General features: G+C 39.4%; 1 protein-coding gene across 1 annotated transcript; it reads left to right on the top strand.

The window, feature by feature from the left end:
- Positions 1–231: 231 nt before the first annotated feature.
- LOC121912682 (Na(+)/H(+) exchanger beta-like) lies at positions 232–18,256 on the top strand. The gene is made up of 12 exons (XM_042434995.1): positions 232–1,091; positions 6,540–7,015; positions 10,377–10,627; positions 10,742–10,959; positions 11,610–11,806; positions 12,586–12,675; positions 12,872–12,942; positions 13,591–13,773; positions 14,326–14,440; positions 14,532–14,630; positions 14,937–15,009; positions 15,938–18,256. Exons 1-12 carry the CDS (start codon positions 797–799, stop codon positions 16,171–16,173), a joined length of 2,304 nt encoding a protein of 767 aa, XP_042290929.1. The 5' UTR covers positions 232–796; the 3' UTR covers positions 16,174–18,256.
- The last annotated feature ends 244 nt before the right edge of the window (positions 18,257–18,500 follow it).

Below are 18,500 nucleotides of genomic sequence, written 5' to 3'. Positions count from 1 at the left end.
ATGAATCATGACTGGAGAGCAGATGGACTCTTTCAGGCTGCGGACTGACGCAGATGCATCCTCCCTGGATAACAGGACCTAAGTTCTTCTTGTCATGATTCCCAGAGTTTCACTCTGACAAATCATAAATACATGTGAAAGGAATGACACCATTTGACAGCACAGAAGTATTAAATCAAACAGAAAGATGGTTATGTTTCTTTCTTACTTTCTTATATATATTCTTATTCTTTGCTCAAGATGTTGCTTTGTTTTCTCTCTCAGTTGTGTGAATTTGTAAATAATCTAAAATGGAAAAAGCAATAAAATATTTAACTTAAACTGTACTGCGGATGCTGCCTGGTGGACGTTTTGGTCCTCCACTCCAGCAGATGTCACTTTAACTTTAAGCTTTTAGATGAGCTGCCTTTTAAAGTACAGAGAAGAAGAAATAGAGCTCTCTGTCTGGTGGATGGTGCCGCTAGACGCAAGTTCACGGTTTGTGGGAGAAACAGCTGGCTCAGGCAACAACCCATCAATGATTTAGATCATCTCAGGCCAGTTGAGAAGCGTGATGTTATTTTTAAATTCCGACCCACTGATAACAGGAGCTTCTTTTTTAGCCCACGCAACATAAACCACCTTTTGTTTCTTTAAAACTATGCGTAATTTTAAGATTTCTGTGGATTCTGTGCGTAAAAGTGCGCACTCCACCGCGGCGCACCGCGCTCACTTCCCGTACTATCTTCATCTTCATCTTCATCGGATCTAGAGCCAGCCGAGCAGGAGCAGCTCAGCCGTGAAAACCCATCTGAAAATGGCTGTGCTCCTCGGCAGCCCGCTCCGTCCCGGCCGGAGCTCCGGTCCGCTTCTGACGGGGTTAATGTGCGTTTTATTGCTCGTTTTCGTCACTGTTGCCTCCGGGAGTCGTGATGTCGCTTCAGGGACCAACGAGTCGTGCAGTAATACAGTGACACAAGAGGACTCTCATCATAAAACTAACTCCTCTGTTCATAAAAAGGCTTTCCCCGTCCTGTCCTTCAACTTCGACCACGTCAGGAAGCCCTTTGAGATCTCTCTGTGGATCCTGCTCGCCCTGCTGATGAAACTTGGTGAGTGATACATCACTCTAATGACCAGCTGCCACATTAATCACCACTGTCCAGTCTGGCACCAGTGAGGGAGTGTCTTATTAACTGGAGGTACTGGCTCAAGGCCCCTTAAAATGGCATTTTAAGGTCTTTTCTGGTCAGTTTAGACTTTTAAAACTTTTAAAAAACACTTGAAGTTAATTTGTATTGCAACACTTTACACAAGTGCAGTTCAGAATGCTTTACAGGCAGACAACGACAGAAAAGATGAGGAAGTGAGGTGACAAAAATTGCAAAATACATAAAAACAGTAATTAAGATCCAACTAAGGTGTCTTCAGATGTCTTGTTTTGTCCAAAGCAGAAAGATTCTGTTCACCATGACAGAAGACAAAGAAAACCTTCAAAATACTCACATTTGAGAAGTTGAACCCCAGCAAATATTTGTCATTTTGCTTTAAAAAAAAAAAAAAGACTAACACGATTATTTGATTATCAAAATCAACTAATCGATTAATTGACTAATTGTTGCAGCTCTAAACTGAATACAGAAACAACCAACTGCCGCGATCACAAACTGGTCTGAAAGCTTTTTAGCATCAAAATGCCAAAACTCTTTAATGTGTCGAGAGCTGCAACAACGGAATCGAGTAGTCGATCGTCAGAAAATTCGTTTTTGATAATCGATTTAGAATTTCAGTAATTTTTCAAGAAAAAATGCCAAATATTTGATGGTTCCAGCTTCTCAAAAGAGAAGATTTGCTGTTTTTCTTTTCATATGTGGCAGTTAGTTGAATATCTTAACAATTTAGACTGTTAATTGGAAAAAATGAGCAAACTGAAGACATCAAAGTGGCCTCTGAGAAATTCTGAGTAACATTTTACACAATTTCTTAATATTTCATAAACTAAACGATTAATCGACGAAGAGAGAAAATAATCAATAAGCTCTAAATGTGTCCATTAACTGATGAGTAGTGGGAGTGTCTTAAAATCCCTAAAAAGACGTATAAAAACACTTTGATTGATTAGTTTTTGATGATTTTTCCACAAAATGTTTCAGTTACCTCCTTAAAAATCTACTCCTTCTTCTTCAACATTTAACTGGGAGGCGCAAGATGTCTCCAACTTTACAGAAAAGCCCATTCTCAAGTGTTTGTGCTCTGAAGAGTTCAAGTTTCATTCTGGACCACGACTGGTCTCATTGTGATGTAACAAATCGTGCTGGTAGGTGCACGCCTTAAACTCAGATTTAAGGACAAACAAACAAACTGCACATTAATCATTCTGCACAGTGACGCACAGACGAACCGACTGAAGTAACAAGAAAAACACATTTTTTAATGGAGGTGAACTTTAAGGCTCGTATTGTCCAACTACAGCCCTGCTGAAACATGAGATACTCTTGGCTAAGTCAGAGCGCCAACAGTGTTTCCACTGACTGTTCCAGTAATGATTCAGCTCCTCAAACTTATTTCAGGACGAACCTGATGGTGGGAGCGTCTGTCTGCCTCGAGCAGAGCGAATGTCGGAGGATTAGAGCACAAGTGTGGCCTTCAGAGCGGGATTCAAAGCAGTTGTTCTGACTGATTAAAGGTATCAAATGGATCCCTCTGGAGATTTCCACTAAGTCATCTCTTGTTTGACCTGTGACCTTTTAGCTTTGACGCAGCCAGACTCTTCACATGTCAATTCGTTGACTGTCCACCAACCAAATTCTGTAAAATCTAACTTCAAATAACGATTATTTTCATTATCTATAAGTCTGTCAATCACTCTGTTAATCATTTAGTCTCTAAAATGTCAGAAAATTGTGGAAAATAACCATGAAATGTTCCCTGAGGCATCTTCATTTGTCAAATTATCCAACTAACAGTCCAAAACACAAAGTATCTAATCTGAGAAAAGCAGAAAATTCTCACTTTTGAGAAGCTGCAACCAGAAAAAAGTGATTAATCTATCATCAGTATGGTTGCAGATTAATTTTATGTAGATCAACTCTAATTTAACTATATTTTAGCTCGTTATTTTATGAAATAAATAAAATATTCTAATAATAAAACAATCTACAGCCTTCATGACAGTGAGGATTCTTCCTTCTCAGGACACTTAAATCACAAATAATGATGCATTTTGACTATTTTGTTGTTGTTGTGACATTGATACCACCATGTTGGATGTCAAAACACCAGGCAGTGATGATGCTGATTGGCTGTGTGGAGTTTCTCCTGCGGTTTGTCATTGGCTGAGTCTGCAGAGTGAAGCTGTCTGGCATGTTATCTGTTAGTCCAGCTGTCGTCTCCGAGGGCCGATCCCGACTTCCTGTCCTAATGCACTGCTCGATAACAAAAGGCACAGTGTGCAGAGTCGGCGTGAGGAGGAGGGGGCGAGGAGCGGCCGCACACAAGACCACTGAATGCAGAAAACACGGCAGAAATCGTTTGTTACAGCAGCCGGAACCGAAGTCACATGACAGAAATACTGACTGTCAAGGCCTCGTTCGACATTAACAAACAGGCTCAGTGTGAAACTACAAAAGCTCACAAAGTTCAGCTCAGCCTGGATCTGCTGCACCAGACTCTGTCCTGTTATGGTTAATTTAGTTGAACATCAATCAGTCCAGTGGTTTGAGACTAGGGCTGCAATTTAACAATTATTTTCATTATTTATGTATTTATGTATTAGTCCTTTGGTCTAGAAAATGTCAGAAAATGGTGTCAACGATCACCGTTTCCCAAAATATCTTGTTTTTTTCCCCAATCAACAGTCCACAACCCAAAGATATTCAGTTTACTGAAGAAGAAGAAAGAGACTAAAAAATATTAGTTCAGGCAGGCCACAAAGTCAAGTTCAGCTCACAAAAGCAGCTACATCAGCTAATGGCTCCACTCCTTCTATGAATTCAATTTGCAAATCTCATACAGGACGCCTCATTCAAAGCTGCTTCCTCTGCAGCCCGCTTCCACCTCAGCTCCTCCTCACATGTCTGACTTAAACAGTGTTATTTCTGTTATCACTGTTGGCTGCTCTGTTCTGTACGTGGGGTCTTTGCTGCTGCTCCTCCTGCCTTTCCATAGACTCATTAAGCCGCCTTTGCTTTTTCACACTGAACCAAGCAAAGCCGAGATAATGCCGCCCCTGCGTGCTTTTACATAGCATGCCAGCGGTCTGGATTCAGAGGTGTGATGTGTAGCACAACAGCGTCAGCTGCCTGTCCCGCCATGCCGGCTGTCTCTTTTATACAGACATTGATCCAGCTCTGTGACTACCTCTATAGCCGGCTTAATGGCTGAGCAACTCTGCCCCCCGACTCTGTGTCTGTACCTTTTATACAGAACAGCAAGGCAGAATAAAGACGCAGTATTCCCACCTTGAACAGGCTGTGTGAAAGGGGCTCATGTAAGCACATGGAAGGGCAAGAAGGTCCCTGAGGGGTCTTTACTGCTGCTCTCCCTGCTTTAGGCTTTCCATGTAAGCACATGGAAGGGCAGAGAGCTTCAACAACAGAGTCATGCTGCCAAATATAACTATTGCAAATAGCAACAGTCTTTTTTGACTAAAGTCGTCTTGGCTGAACTTTATCTGTGAAAGTTCATCAAAGTCTACTTGTGACCCTCTATCGCAGGTTATGGTCTCAGAGTGAACACAAGTCATGAGCAGCTCATTTTAACTTTTCTCAACCTGCTGCTCTAATGCACACACTCATGTGCCTCCAAATGTAGTCTCATTATAGGGTAATAATGTCTGTTTTATGTCTTACAGGCTCCTTTTTTATGACTGCGCGGTCCTGTTTTTTTATATAGATATGGTCTATAAAACATCACAAAACAGTGAAAAATACCCCTCACAATTTCCCAGAGCCCATTGTGATGTATTCAAACTCTTGTTTTGTCCAACTAACAGTCTAAAACTCAAGTATATTCAAAATATGATTATGTTAAAACAAAGAAAAGAGGCAATTTGCACATTTGAGACGCTGAATGCTGGCATGTTTACTTGAAAAATGACTTTAAAAAGACTTAAAAGATTATAGAAATAGTTGCCAGATGCTTTTTTGTCAATCTTTCTTCTTCTTCTTCTTCTTCTTCTAATGTTTACGCTCAACCGATAATTATTTTTGTGATTAATCATTTAGTTAATAAAATGTCACAAAATAATCCATCGTTCATTAGTTCACAGAGCACAAGATGACATCTCAAATTACTTATTTTGTCCCAACAACAGTTTTCAATTTGCAGTTACATAAAGCAGGAAGCAGAGAATTATTTTAACTTCATACATGATGAATTTAAAGGACTGATGTGTAAGATTTAGCGGCATCTAGCGGTGAGGTTGCAGATTGCAACAAACTGAATCCCCCCCCCCCACTTACCTTCCTGTTCCAAGCGTCTAGGAGAGCCTACAGTGGCTGCGAAACTCATGAAAAATGTGAAAGGCCCTCTCTAGAGCCAGTGTTTGGTTTGTCCATTCAGGGCTACTGTAGAAACATGGCTATGAATATGCAAATTTTGTTCATTTCAAAAGTTTAACTTAAGTTGAATTCTGGATCAAGACTGGGTCCAAACTAGTTGTGATGTCACAAATCATGATCATAGCCAGTAGGGGTGCGCCCGAATACAAATACGTCATTCGGCAGAGCAGAAATTGTGTTTTTTTGTTAATATTTGTTTCATACAAATATTTTAAAAATGATTTGTTTTCAAGAAGGAAAAAAACATGTCAAATACCAGTGCACAGGTCGGTTACATCGCTATCTCAGTCTTTCCTCCACTTTTAGGTTTACAAGTAGGTCTCAACAAGGGGAGTCACATCCACCTGCTACATGTCGCACATTTCCTTATGTGGACATCACTCCCGGAGTTGGGGGTGTTCACCAGAGATAAAGAGCTACTGACACACACAAAGTGCTCCCAAGGGACTCTCCATAACCTGTTGTTTCCTTTCTCCTTTCCACAAAGTTAGGTTGTAAAAAATAGGCAATAAATGTAAAGTGCAAAGCAAGAATCGCCTTTGAAGTTCTTCCCTACATGTTACATGCTGTGCTGTCTCTGTGTTATGGGTGTATAAATAGTCAGAGGTCTGTCTGCAATGAGGCGATGAGTAAAGTTTTAGCTCAGTAGTCAGCGCGGTCGTCTATGATCTGGGAGACTCCAGTTTGAGACCCAGTGTGGGGACCTCCTTTGTAAGATAGTTTATTCATGAATACTTATTGTAACACTTTAATTTTCTAAAATGAAAAGTGTAATAAAAACAAAAACATTTTATTTGAATACAAATACAAATAATTTTGCTGCCTCAACCAATACAAATACAAATACTGGGCCCTCTGTACATGCATCATTCAGCTCAGTGAAGCTCAAACATCCAACTGTAGGAACAAGAAGAAAAACATATTTCTGATTGAAGAGGGACTTTAATCTTCAACCAATCTACTAATTGTTTAATTGACTACATTTTCACTCCTCTGCAGCTTTCCACATCATTCCCAGAGTGTCAAACGTCGTGCCAGAGAGCTGCCTGCTGATCGTCGTCGGCCTGCTGGTGGGCGGCCTGATCAGAGCATCGTCTCCGACAGGCATCGAAGATAACGCCCCCGTCCTCGACTCCAAGCTCTTCTTCCTCTACCTGCTGCCTCCCATCATCCTCGATGCCGGCTACTTCCTGCCCATCAGGCCCTTCACAGAGAACATGGGCACCATCCTGGTGTTCGCGGTGGTGGGCACCCTGTGGAACGCCTTCTTCATCGGCGGGATGATGTACGGCGTGTGTCAGATCGAGGGGGCTCAGCTGGGCGATGTAGACCTGCTGTCCTGCCTGCTGTTCGGATCCATCATCTCGGCCGTGGACCCCGTGGCCGTGCTGGCTGTGTTCGAGGAGATCCACATCAACGAGCTGCTGCACATCCTCGTGTTCGGGGAGTCGCTGCTTAATGACGCTGTGACTGTGGTGAGTGAGGGGACGGCTGGCGGTGCTGTCAGAGGTCACATTTTTTTTAATTCTGTCTTAAAACAACAGTCAGGTAACCAAATGAACATTAACATGTTTTTTGCTTCATACTGACCACTAGAAGATCTTTTTAAATGCATTTTAAATGTGAGTGATGCCTCCCTCTGTGCAAACATTTATTTAAAAGTTTATTTGAAGATAAGAAGCTTCAGCCGTCCAAATTAGTTAAATTAAGTAGATATCTTTCAAAATTCCCTCTTTTTATCTATCTTATCTTATCTATCCTTTAATATAGAGATAATCTGAGACTTTCCAAAATATTAACACATGTCTCAAAATGGAACCACACAGAAACAGCAGCTGTGGGATAAAAAAAAAAAAAGTACAATTTCTCTGCCAAAGTGAAGCTGCAACTCTTTGATTTATGTGATATTTTCTCCATTTAAGTTTTTGGCTTCCGTCTCTATTCAGTGTGTCAGTGTGCAGATCAGTGATTGACCATTCGGTGCTTTTATAAACAATCTGAGTTAATCTGGAGCAAACTAGTCAGTGTCTGTGTTTCTCTCCTCCAGAGCTGCAGAGGCACTTAAAGAGTAAAATGTGGTGTTTTTAAAGTGTTTATTAAGTTCAGACTGAGGATGTTCGGTTTAGCTTGCAAACCATTTACACACTGAATAAATGTACGTATGACAACATGTATCCAAAACAGAAATTCACACATAAAAGTGCATCATCACACAAATCTAAAGGTCTTTAGCTGATTGAATTATACATGCTGTAATAATACCGTTTCAGATCATTTCTTCTTCGATGTGTAACGTTGAACACACAGACACAGATAAATGTTTTAAAGTGTTTTAAAATGAACCCCTTAAAAACACAGACGGCAGTTTGAAATCCAGCTCTGTCCTCGTTTCAATCTCTGCTTGATGAGAGTTTCTATTTAAGGAGCTGCTCACATTCCTGTTTGGTCTATTTTTTGACACATCATAATATAAACAAACAGTTTAGTGATCGTGATATGAGTACGGAGTATTTTACAAATGAAAGATGAGCTTGTCAGTGGTTTTTAATGGAAAAACTTATTAATGGTGACGCTGTTTCTAAATTAGCATTTCTGTACTGCGGTTCAATAAGAAGAGGATCAGTTTGATGTGTTCAACACATTATTTATTGATGCTATCAACAGAAAGATATTTGGTGATTAGACTCCATCGATGTGATTCATCTTTATAAAGCCATGGCTCATATGAAGATAGGAGGTAGGACAGGATCCCTCCGGAGTCTAGACAACGCCACTGCTGGTGGTGGTGGAGTGGAACCAGCAGGTGGTTGATGGTGGTGATGGGGAGGAGGCAGCTTGTAGATGCAGAGTAGGGGTTTCTGGCACAACTTCACCTACTTCCAAGGTGCACGGAGAAGAGAAACAAGTCTAAAGAGATAGAACTCCGGCAACACTTGTAGTATAAAGAACAACTTTAAGACTTTAGGACACAGGAATTGTGTAATAGTAGGTCAAAAAGACAGAATGGCAGAATTGCAGCGATACTTAAAGCACGGCATCTAGAGACCGATTGGCCAGAGGAAAGAGTCGCAACAATTAGTCAATCAACAGCAAATTAATCTCCAACTGCTTTCATTTGTTAAGAAAAAAACGTCCGAATACGTCCAAAAATGTCCAAATCTTCTACAACAGTAAACTAACTGTCTTTGGGTTATTATGGACTGTTCATCCAGTTCGCTTTGGGAAACATTGACTGACATTTTAAAGACCGAATGACAAATCGTTTTAATCAAGAATATTATCGACTCATTAATCAATAATGAAAATAATCATTAGTTGCAGCCCTACTTGAGGAACACGGGTGGAAATATCATTCGTCAGGTCTGGTGAAGTCAGAATTGTGAATGCAGGGGTTGGTGAACCTGTGAGAAAGTGGAAGTGCCAGAGAGGAAGAGATCAGGAGGAAACAGAACTTTCACCAAAGCGTCATTTTCTTGTTACTTATCAGCCGACATGAACGCCGACACCAGTATGTCCGTGATAAGCTGATGACTGTCTGATAAACCACTCCAGCTGATTTATCGTTCTGGCTTCATGAAATTCAATCCTAACGATCTGTGAAGCACAGATGGAGGCAATAAATGTTGTGGTTTGGTACTGAGCCAGGAGAAAGAAAACAATTCTCCACATTTTGTCATTAGGACGATGCTTTTATGCAGAAAGTGAGCTCTAATTTAATACTTGTTTTAGTCTTTTTTTTAAGCAAAAATGCCAAACATCAGCTGGTTTCAGCCTCTCAAATGTGATAATTTATTCAGATTCAGAAAACTTTATCGTCTGTCATGACAGAAAATCGTCTTAGACGTCGCTCAGCATACAGCGAACTGTACAAAACTCATTAAAATATACAGCATCTATTCCTAGAACAAAATAAAATACACAGCACAAATAAAATACATGGTGCTAGTGCGTGCAAAGTGGCAAAGTGGCTTATGTAAGAGTTCATTGTTGTTTCGTCGTTTGTTTAAAATGCTTATAGCAGTGGGAAGGAAGGAGTTCCTGTAAGTGTTTATAAGCCAGAGGGACTTTATAGCTGGAAAGACTTGTGCAGGAGACGAGTGGGATCCTTTGTAATGAGGTTGGCTTTTATTTCAGCCGCTCGGCTATAGAGTGCTGATAATTGAGTCTGGATTGTGCCGGTTATTTTTTATATGCTTGGTTAATGATCCGGTAGAGCTTTGATTTATTGTTGACAGAGATGGAGTTGAACCAGGACGTGATGTTGAAAGTGAGAGCAGATTCAATCAGTGATTTGCACACAGCCGTTAAAACGTTCCTTCCTGATATCGAAGCCTCTCAGCGGGAACAGGCGTTGTTGGGCCTTCTTGTCTTTAAAGAGTCTCTAATGCTTTTCTTTGTCATAAATTATACTAAACTGATTATTTTGGGGTTTTAGACTGCTCATCAGACAAAACAAGACCTTTAAAGACATCAAATAAGACTCATTTTTCACTATTTTGTGACATTTTATAGACAAAACGATTAATCAAGAAAATTATCAGCAGATTAACCGATAATGAAAATGAATGTTAGTTGCAGCCTTAATCTCCTGCATACATCAATAACTAGAAAACACTCCACACACTCCATATTTATGCCAAATCAATCAATAAAAAGGTTTTAATCTGCATCTGGATCCATGGTGATTTATTTTATTCAAGTAGTTGCAATAGTTCATGAGAAAATCTGCATCTTGATTGACATTTCTCTATGAATAAAATACTAAACTGTTGCAGAGGATGTTAACAAACTCTCAACACTCTTTGACAAACTCTTCCTGTGTTTCTGTCTGTGCAGGTTTTGTATCACCTGTTCGAGGAGTTTTCCCACGAAGGGACGGTGACCATAGCCGACGCTTTCCTCGGCGTGGTCTGTTTCTTCGTGGTTTCATTGGGGGGCATCATGGTGGGAACCATCTACGGCATCCTGGGTGCCTTTACGTCCCGCTTCACCTCACACACGCGTGTCATCGAGCCTCTGTTCGTGTTTCTCTACAGCTACATGGCGTACCTCTCCGCCGAGGTCTTCCATCTGTCGGGAATCATGTCGTAAGTAGATAAATACAAAAAAACCCCATCATTACATTATACATCTGTCTACACAATTAGAAAAATATTATACAACCAATACATGAACGTTGTTTCTTTTCTCATCCCATGTAGGTTAATAGCATGTGGCATGATCATGCGGCCGTATGTGGAAGCCAACATATCCCACAAGTCTTACACCACCATCAAATACTTCCTGAAGATGTGGAGCAGCGTGAGCGAGACGCTGATCTTCATCTTCCTGGGCGTTTCCACGGTAGCCGGTCCTCACACCTGGAACTGGACCTTCGTCATCTGCACCGTCTTCCTCTGCCTGGTGTCGAGAGTCCTCGGTCAGTACAAAGAAACACGTTCAGATTCTGTTTTCTGGGTTAATCGGCTGGAAACAAAATAAAACATTCAACAGTTTAATCAGTTTCAGGTTCTGGGGCAAATATTTGTGCTAAATTTGGATGGAAACCAAACTAGTTTTGGGTGAATTCAGCAACTTTGTAATATTGTTTTGTTGAAAAATGCTCTGAATTTGTTCAAACTCTGGTTCTTCCATTGCAGGAGGCTGTAGCTCGTAGGTTTTGTAGTATTTAGTGACATTTAGCTGCGCCAAACTGATGGAAAAGAGACATGATTTTCCAGAAACAATAGCTGTTGATGAGCATAACATTAAACATGTAGCATTGTTAAATTATCCTGAAGATTCCTGTGTTTTTGTATGTTGAAGAACATTAATATTTGACAAAATAATCAGGAATCAACAAGGAATTTACAGTAAATACTTCTTGATGTTTTTCAAAGTCTGAAGCTCCTGCATGTTTCAAATGTTCTCTGGATGTTTTGTGAGTATTTCAGAGGATTTGAGAGGTTGTAACATTCACATTCACATAAAATTTCGACAACTATTAATCAGCAGCACGTGCAATACCCCGCTGATGGTAATATTGTGTTAAAGGACAGTAAAGTATTGATTGTTTTCTGTGTGTTTCAGGAGTCATCGGCCTCACGTACATCATCAATAAATTCCGCATTGTGAAGTTGACCAAAAAGGACCAGTTCATTGTGGCCTACGGTGGCCTGCGAGGAGCCATCGCGTTCTCGCTGGGGTTCCTGCTGATGGACACCAGGATGAAGAACATGTTCCTCACTGCCATCATCACGGTCATCTTCTTCACCGTCTTCGTGCAGGTGGGAGCGATCGAGACGACGAATTATTTACGACCAAACCGCACATCAGACCAGTTCTCAGATCTTTACACCGACTTCCTGTCTGTCAAAGACCGGATTTTAAAATACTGCTGTTGGTTTATGAAGCGCTGAATGGTTTCGGGATAAAATAAATTTCTAATCTGCTGCGACGTTATAAATCAACCAGACGTCTCGGGTCGTCTGGGTCAGGTCTGGTTTCTGTCCACAGAGTCCAAACTAAACACAGAGAAGCAGCGTTCAGTTTTTATGCTCCACATATCTGGAACAAACTCCCAGAAAACTTCTGCTCTGCTTCAACTTCTTTTAAATCAAGGCTGAAGGCTTTCCTGTCTGCCTTTTATTAAATCAGATTTAGGGCTTTTGATTCATATCTTTACTGTAGCTGCACTCATTTTCTCTCTACTGGCAACTAGCAGACATCTCTGCACAAATCTGTGTCGTAGTAAAGGCTGTTTACTGTGAATTAAAGCAGACATATCATGCACATTTCAAAGTCTACATTTTTAATCTGTTTAGCACAGATATCCAACATCATAACAGTGTAGAAATAACAGAAAATCACAGAAAGCATAATATGGCCCCTTTAAGATGTTCTTAAACATGACCAGAGTGTGTTTTATCAAACAGCTGTATTTTCTCAAGAGTTTTGTGTCTGTAAGAAAAAAAGAAAAGCAACATCCATTTGACCTCACTCCTCCTCCTCCTCCTCTTACTCCTCCTCCTCTTCCTCCTCCTCCTCCTCCTCCTCATGTCCTCAGGGAATGACAATCAGGCCTCTGGTGGAGCTTCTGGCCGTGAAAAAGAAGAAGGAGAGCAAAGGATCGATTAATGAGGAGATTCACACACAGGTGAGATTTAAGTGCAGAGTTACAACACAGTGTTGATTTTAAACTTAAAAGACATTTTTTGTGTAGTTTTTTCTTAAAGTGTAAAGATAAATGGTCTCATATGTTGTACAAATGTTTAAAGCCCTCTGAGGCAAATTAATGATTTTGGGATGAATAACTGAATATAAATAACTATAGAAACTAATTTTGTCCTCAGTTCCTGGATCATCTTCTCACAGGAATTGAAGACATCTGTGGTCATTACGGACATCATCACTGGAAAGACAAGTACGACTTCCTTCATCTTATTTATCTAAAGTATCTAATCTGATTCTAGCTGTTATTGATCTTTTCTTTAATTTAAATGTCAACTTTTACTGTATTTATCTTTGTTTTATTGTGAACACATGATTATTTGCCTTTATTTAATGTAGTTTGTGTTGCAGTATGTACATGAACTGTCCTGTAGAAATTACATTATTGTTGTTTTTATTATCGTTATCAGACAAATTTAAAGTTCTTTTCTTTTCGTGACCTACATTTTAATTAAAGGCAGATTCTCCTTTAGTAAAACAGAAAATAACTTTTAAACAAAAACTCATCTAATGTGTTGCTTCAGTCCTTAAATTGATTAGTCGACTGACAGAAAATGAACTAATATTAATTACTATAAACTATTAATTATTTTAACAATAGATTGATTGTTTTAGTTTTCATTTTTTATGCAAAAACTGCCATTATTCTCTGGTTGCAGCTTCTCCATTGTGAGGATTTTCTGCTTTTTCTCTGTTTTATATCTTTGTGAACTGAATATCGTTGGTTGGACAAAACAAAACCTTCTGAAGACGTCGTCTTGAACTCTGGGAAACTGAAAATAATTGTTTTGTTGCGTCTCTGATCCAACGACTGATTACTCTGCTTCTCTGCTGTATCCAGGTTGAACCGCTTCAATAAGTCCTACTTGAAGAAGTGGCTCATCGCAGGCGAACGCTCCACCGAGCCGCAGCTCATCTCCTTCTACAACAAGATGGAGATGAAGCAAGCCATGATGCTGGTGGAGAGTGGGAGCGCTGCCAAGCTGCCGTCGCTTGTGTCGTCCGTGTCGTCCGTGTCCATGCAGTAAGTGTCAGTCATCATGAGTCATGAGAGCAGATTGTGTTCTTCACAAAGTCCTGATACTACAAGTGTGCTTGTTGAAAGCTTTCATTGGGACTACAATAACGTTTATGAAAGAGTTAAAAGTTTTCCAGAAAACTTTTTCTATACAGAGATTTCACTGCTTTGAGCTCCACATATAAAATTATATTCACCTCCAAAATTCTCAGAGAAACCTCACTTTTTTTTTGGTGAACAGACCCTTTAAAAGATGATTATTATGGCTCTAAAATATTATGATCTTTGTTTCAAAAAACTACAAAAATGAGATAAATCTGAGAGAGCAGTTACACAACATTACATCTTTGCTTTATTTCTTGTGAATTACTAATAATGTAACCCATTTATACCTCTAAAAAATAGTCAAATAAAGCAAATAAGTCACTTTTTTTAATTGATTAATTGATGTTATTCTCATTTTGTGCTTTTGGGGCAGTTAAAATCTTGACAGAGAGAAGTTTTATTGAATGATTAGTTGTTTTTAACAGCAATAACGTGCAATCTGTGTCAACACAGGAACATCCAGCCGAAAGCGCCGCCCAGACGAAGGGCGATACCGAGCATCTCGAAAAGTCGTGAGGAGGAGATCAGGAAGCTTCTGCGAGCTAACATGCAGAAGACCAGACAGAGGGTAGGAGAGTCATAAAGATGTGTTTGTTTGGTGTCTGTGGATGTGATGATCCGATAAAAACTGATGCTCATGTTTTTTTGTGTGTCCTCAGCTTCGCTCTTACAGCAGACACGACCTGATGATCGACCCGTTTGAGGACAACGTGAGCGAGGTTCGGTTCAGGAAGCAGAGGGTGGAGATGGAGAGGAGGGTGAGTTTTAACAGCGACTGTGGTTCTGTTTGTAAAAGAAAGCAGAAAGTTGAATATGAAACTTTATTTAGAGACGTGGTTCTTTATGCTGAGACTCGTTCAGGGTGAAATGACCTCTGAATCACCACATCTCCACACTGTTCACTGATTCAGTTACAAAAAAATAACTGAAACAAAATTCCAGTTCAATCTAAATATCAGGCTAATTTAAAATGTTTTATATGTCTTTAAATGTATTATTATTGGTTGTGGTTTTCAGATTTGTAAGGTCAAGTGCTCCTTGACACGTTTTTATCTCGTTCACAGATGAGTCACTTCCTCACCGTCCCTGCAAACCGCCAGGAAACGCCCCCTGTTAGGAAAGTCTGCTTCGAACCAGGTCAGTTAAAGATAAACTCCACAATTCATTTTTATCATATAAAGAGTGAAAAGAGTGTTAATTTTACTCTTTAGAGTCACAGTAAAACAACACTTGGAGTGTCTTAAGATGCGTCTTGTTTAAATAGAGATATTTCCAGTTTAAGACAAGATACTTGAGCTGAATATAATGCAGTAAATGATCATTTAAAACTGTGAAATATAACTAATAACAGTAATTTACAGCTGTGTTAGATGATGAGATGAAGACACAAGATTTTGCTGTTCAAGAGCGAGCAACACACAGAGAATACAAAACATATATAACACATAACTTTGTGTTTTTATTTGATTGTAATTCTCAGTCTCTGTAAAGCACTTTGGTTAAATCTTGTTTTTTAAATGTGCTCTATAAATAAATTGACTTGATATAACACAGACTTATGATAAAATAATAAAGTGCTTCACAAAACAAGATTAAAAATGTGACAATTTAACAATATTTGGCCAAGACCAAAACGATAAACAAAACATTTGCTAACAAAATCATTCTTAAAAACTGTATAAATAAAAAAGATAGAAAATTAAGATCTGACGAGGCTGAACTACCAGATTAAAAAGTGAGGTTGATCCGCAGGTTAGGGCCATAAAAACAGAGAGCAGCCTCGGCAGATTTCTTGTGGGAAACATGAGTAAACCTGCAACAGTTAGTTGATTAATCGATTAGTCGATCGACAGAAATTAATCACTATTTTGCTAGTCGAATAATTGTTTTGAGTAATTTTTTAAGGAAATATTCTCTCGTTCCAGCTTCTTAAATGTTAATATTTTAGACATTTTAGGTTGCACAGTGATCAACATTTTTCACCATCGCTGTAGAAGAACTTTGTCTGGAGCTTTGTCTGGATGTTCAAGCACTAAAATGTCACTACACTGTATCTCTCTCACAGAACACCGGGTTTATACTTACGATGACAGCGAGAGCCCCAGAGGCCAAGCGGCCGAGCCCAGCCCTCCTGATGCCGTCAGCCTGCTGAACGAGTCGCCCCAGAGGCCCAATCAGAGCGGCGAACAGGGAGACAAGAGCGGCGAGCAAGAGGAGCAAGACCAGCTAAAAATATCACGCTGCCTTAGTGACCCCGGTCCAAAGAAGGAAGAGGAAGATGATAGCTCCTTCCTCTCGTGATAAAGCACATATTTACGGTACTTGAAGTCACCATGAGGGTGAATTCTTCTATAATCTGTTGCATTCAATGAGTCGTAGCAAAGCTTGATATTTATAATTTACATTGTTGGCAGTATTATTATTTCTCATGTTCTGTTTTTGTAATATTTGATGATGCAAAAAAGATTTTTCCTGCATTTTGAAAATATCTTTTTTTCATTTGTTCAGGATTTTTATCATGTAACATAATACCAAAGCATGCACCGCTGGCCGTTAGCTGTTTCAGGATTGTATGTTATTCTGCAGAGAGCCACGTGTCAGCATTTTGTTTCCTAGTAAGCAGAATATGACCAGTAAGACAGAGCACTTGTTTTAACCTGCTTGAAGCACCAGATGGGTGGAGTTTGCCCGCCTTAAAGCACAGTATCCTATAAAGCAGAGCCCGACCGATCAATTGTCTGAGTCTGTATTAGCTGACAGCAAATATTGGCTGTAGCAAGAAACAGCACAAAAATACTATGTTTGAAATAATTTAGAAACAGCGTCTCCACCAGAGAGCGCTGACAAGTTTGTTTTTAGCCGTGCTAGCAGCGTAGCTCTACGGATGTCAGTCTGTCGGTGCACCGCTGTGGTCGAGACAGAAATATCTCAACAACTATTCGATGGATTGCTGTGAAATTTTGTCCTGCAGCTAATGATTATTTTCATCGTGGATTAATCTGAGATTCTTTTCTGGATTAAAATGTCAGATAATGGCGAAAAAGTGCCTGTTGATGAAGTCTTTAAATGTCTTGTTTTGTCCGACCGACAGTCAGAAACTCAAAGATATTCAGTTTATAATTATATAAAACAGAGAAAAGCAACAAATCTTCATGCTTGAGAAGCTGGAGATAGGAAATGTTTGGCATATTCCTTTTTTTAAAAAAAAAAAAAAAAAAGACTAAAATTATCAATCAATCATCAAAATTGTTGCTGATTAATTTTCTATCCATCAACCAAGCGATTAATCGACTAATCGTTGCAGCTCTGCAGACATTCACGGTGCCCTCGTAGTTTCCTGCTGGCTTTGGTGATTCCGCGGCTTTTCCTGTAGCGCTGCCATGAGGTTAGCATTCATGGTTTTGAGCAGCACCATCATCAGGTCAAAACTACATGTTTTAATATCTGCAAAACTACTAAGCTCTAATTATCTCAAAGTAGAGCCTCATGGAGCTGCTAGCGTGGCTGTAAACTCTTCTTCTTGTCTTGTTTAACTGTAGATTGTCCGTCTCTGCATATATTGGTCTTTGTCTCTGTCTGTTATGTGTTTATGTAAAAAAAAAAAAAAAATCGACCAATAATAATGATATGATTTTTAAAACTCTAAAGTAACAATATTGGTATTGTCTTTAAAAATCTTGTATCGGTCGGGCTACTTAACATTGTGAAGTGTCCTGGTGAAAACAAAAAAAAACAAAACAAAACACCAGTCTGATGATCTAAGACTGTAAAAAATAACTTAAAGGTCACGAATAAACTGCCAGTATTATCTGACCGAGGTCTGTGAACAAGTGTAGCACTGTATTTATCGTCACAAACGTCGCTGCATGACTGATCAATGTTTTTCTCAGGGACTGCAACACGGTACAGTATTAACAGCTGCCCACTGCAGAAAAAAAAGAAGAAAAAAAAAACAAGTGTTTCTGTTCAAAATGTTCTCCACAGTGATCTTTTATCATAAATGTGACTGTTTTGTAAGCTAAAGTGTTTTGACTGCTAAAAACCTTCAGAAACATTCCAGCAGAAACTGAGTTTGTCACTTCTGTCAGATTTTAATCCTGGAAGTTCGAAGTGAAAGTCAAATGTACAAGTATTTGTTCTCTAGCATGCGTCAAGAGTTTTATTGGGACGATAAAGAGATGAATCACCTTTTTTCATATCTAAGCTGCACAACACTGGACTGCCTGAGCTTTTGCTGCCTGCACATGTTTGCCTTAAAAATGTCTTGCTTTTCATGTGTTTGCTAGTTGAAATATTTTTTATATTTTGGGAGAAAAAAAAAAGTTATAAATGTGTGTCAAATGGAGGAAAGCTTTAATTTGTGTCTGAAATAAAGGTTTATCATTGCCTACGATCAGTAATAATGTGTTGTGATTTTTGTTGGATTTTGCAACAAGGTGCAGAAAGTTGAACGACGTTAGAGAGAATCTGGTTGATACATGAACACAGAAACATTATCTGTAGGACTGTCTTAAAGGACGGATTCACAGTTTTTCAAGTCTGTCTTAAAACAACAGTCAGGAGCCCAAATTAACATTGATATAGATTTTTTCTTGTCATAATCATTCCTCCTCCAAAATCCACAGACC

This window comes from Thunnus maccoyii, chromosome 15 (assembly GCF_910596095.1).
Source record: "Thunnus maccoyii chromosome 15, fThuMac1.1, whole genome shotgun sequence".
Classification (NCBI taxonomy): Eukaryota; Metazoa; Chordata; class Actinopteri; order Scombriformes; family Scombridae; genus Thunnus; species Thunnus maccoyii.
Note: the sequence above shows the minus strand (reverse complement) of the source record. Positions and strands in the feature narration are given on the sequence as shown.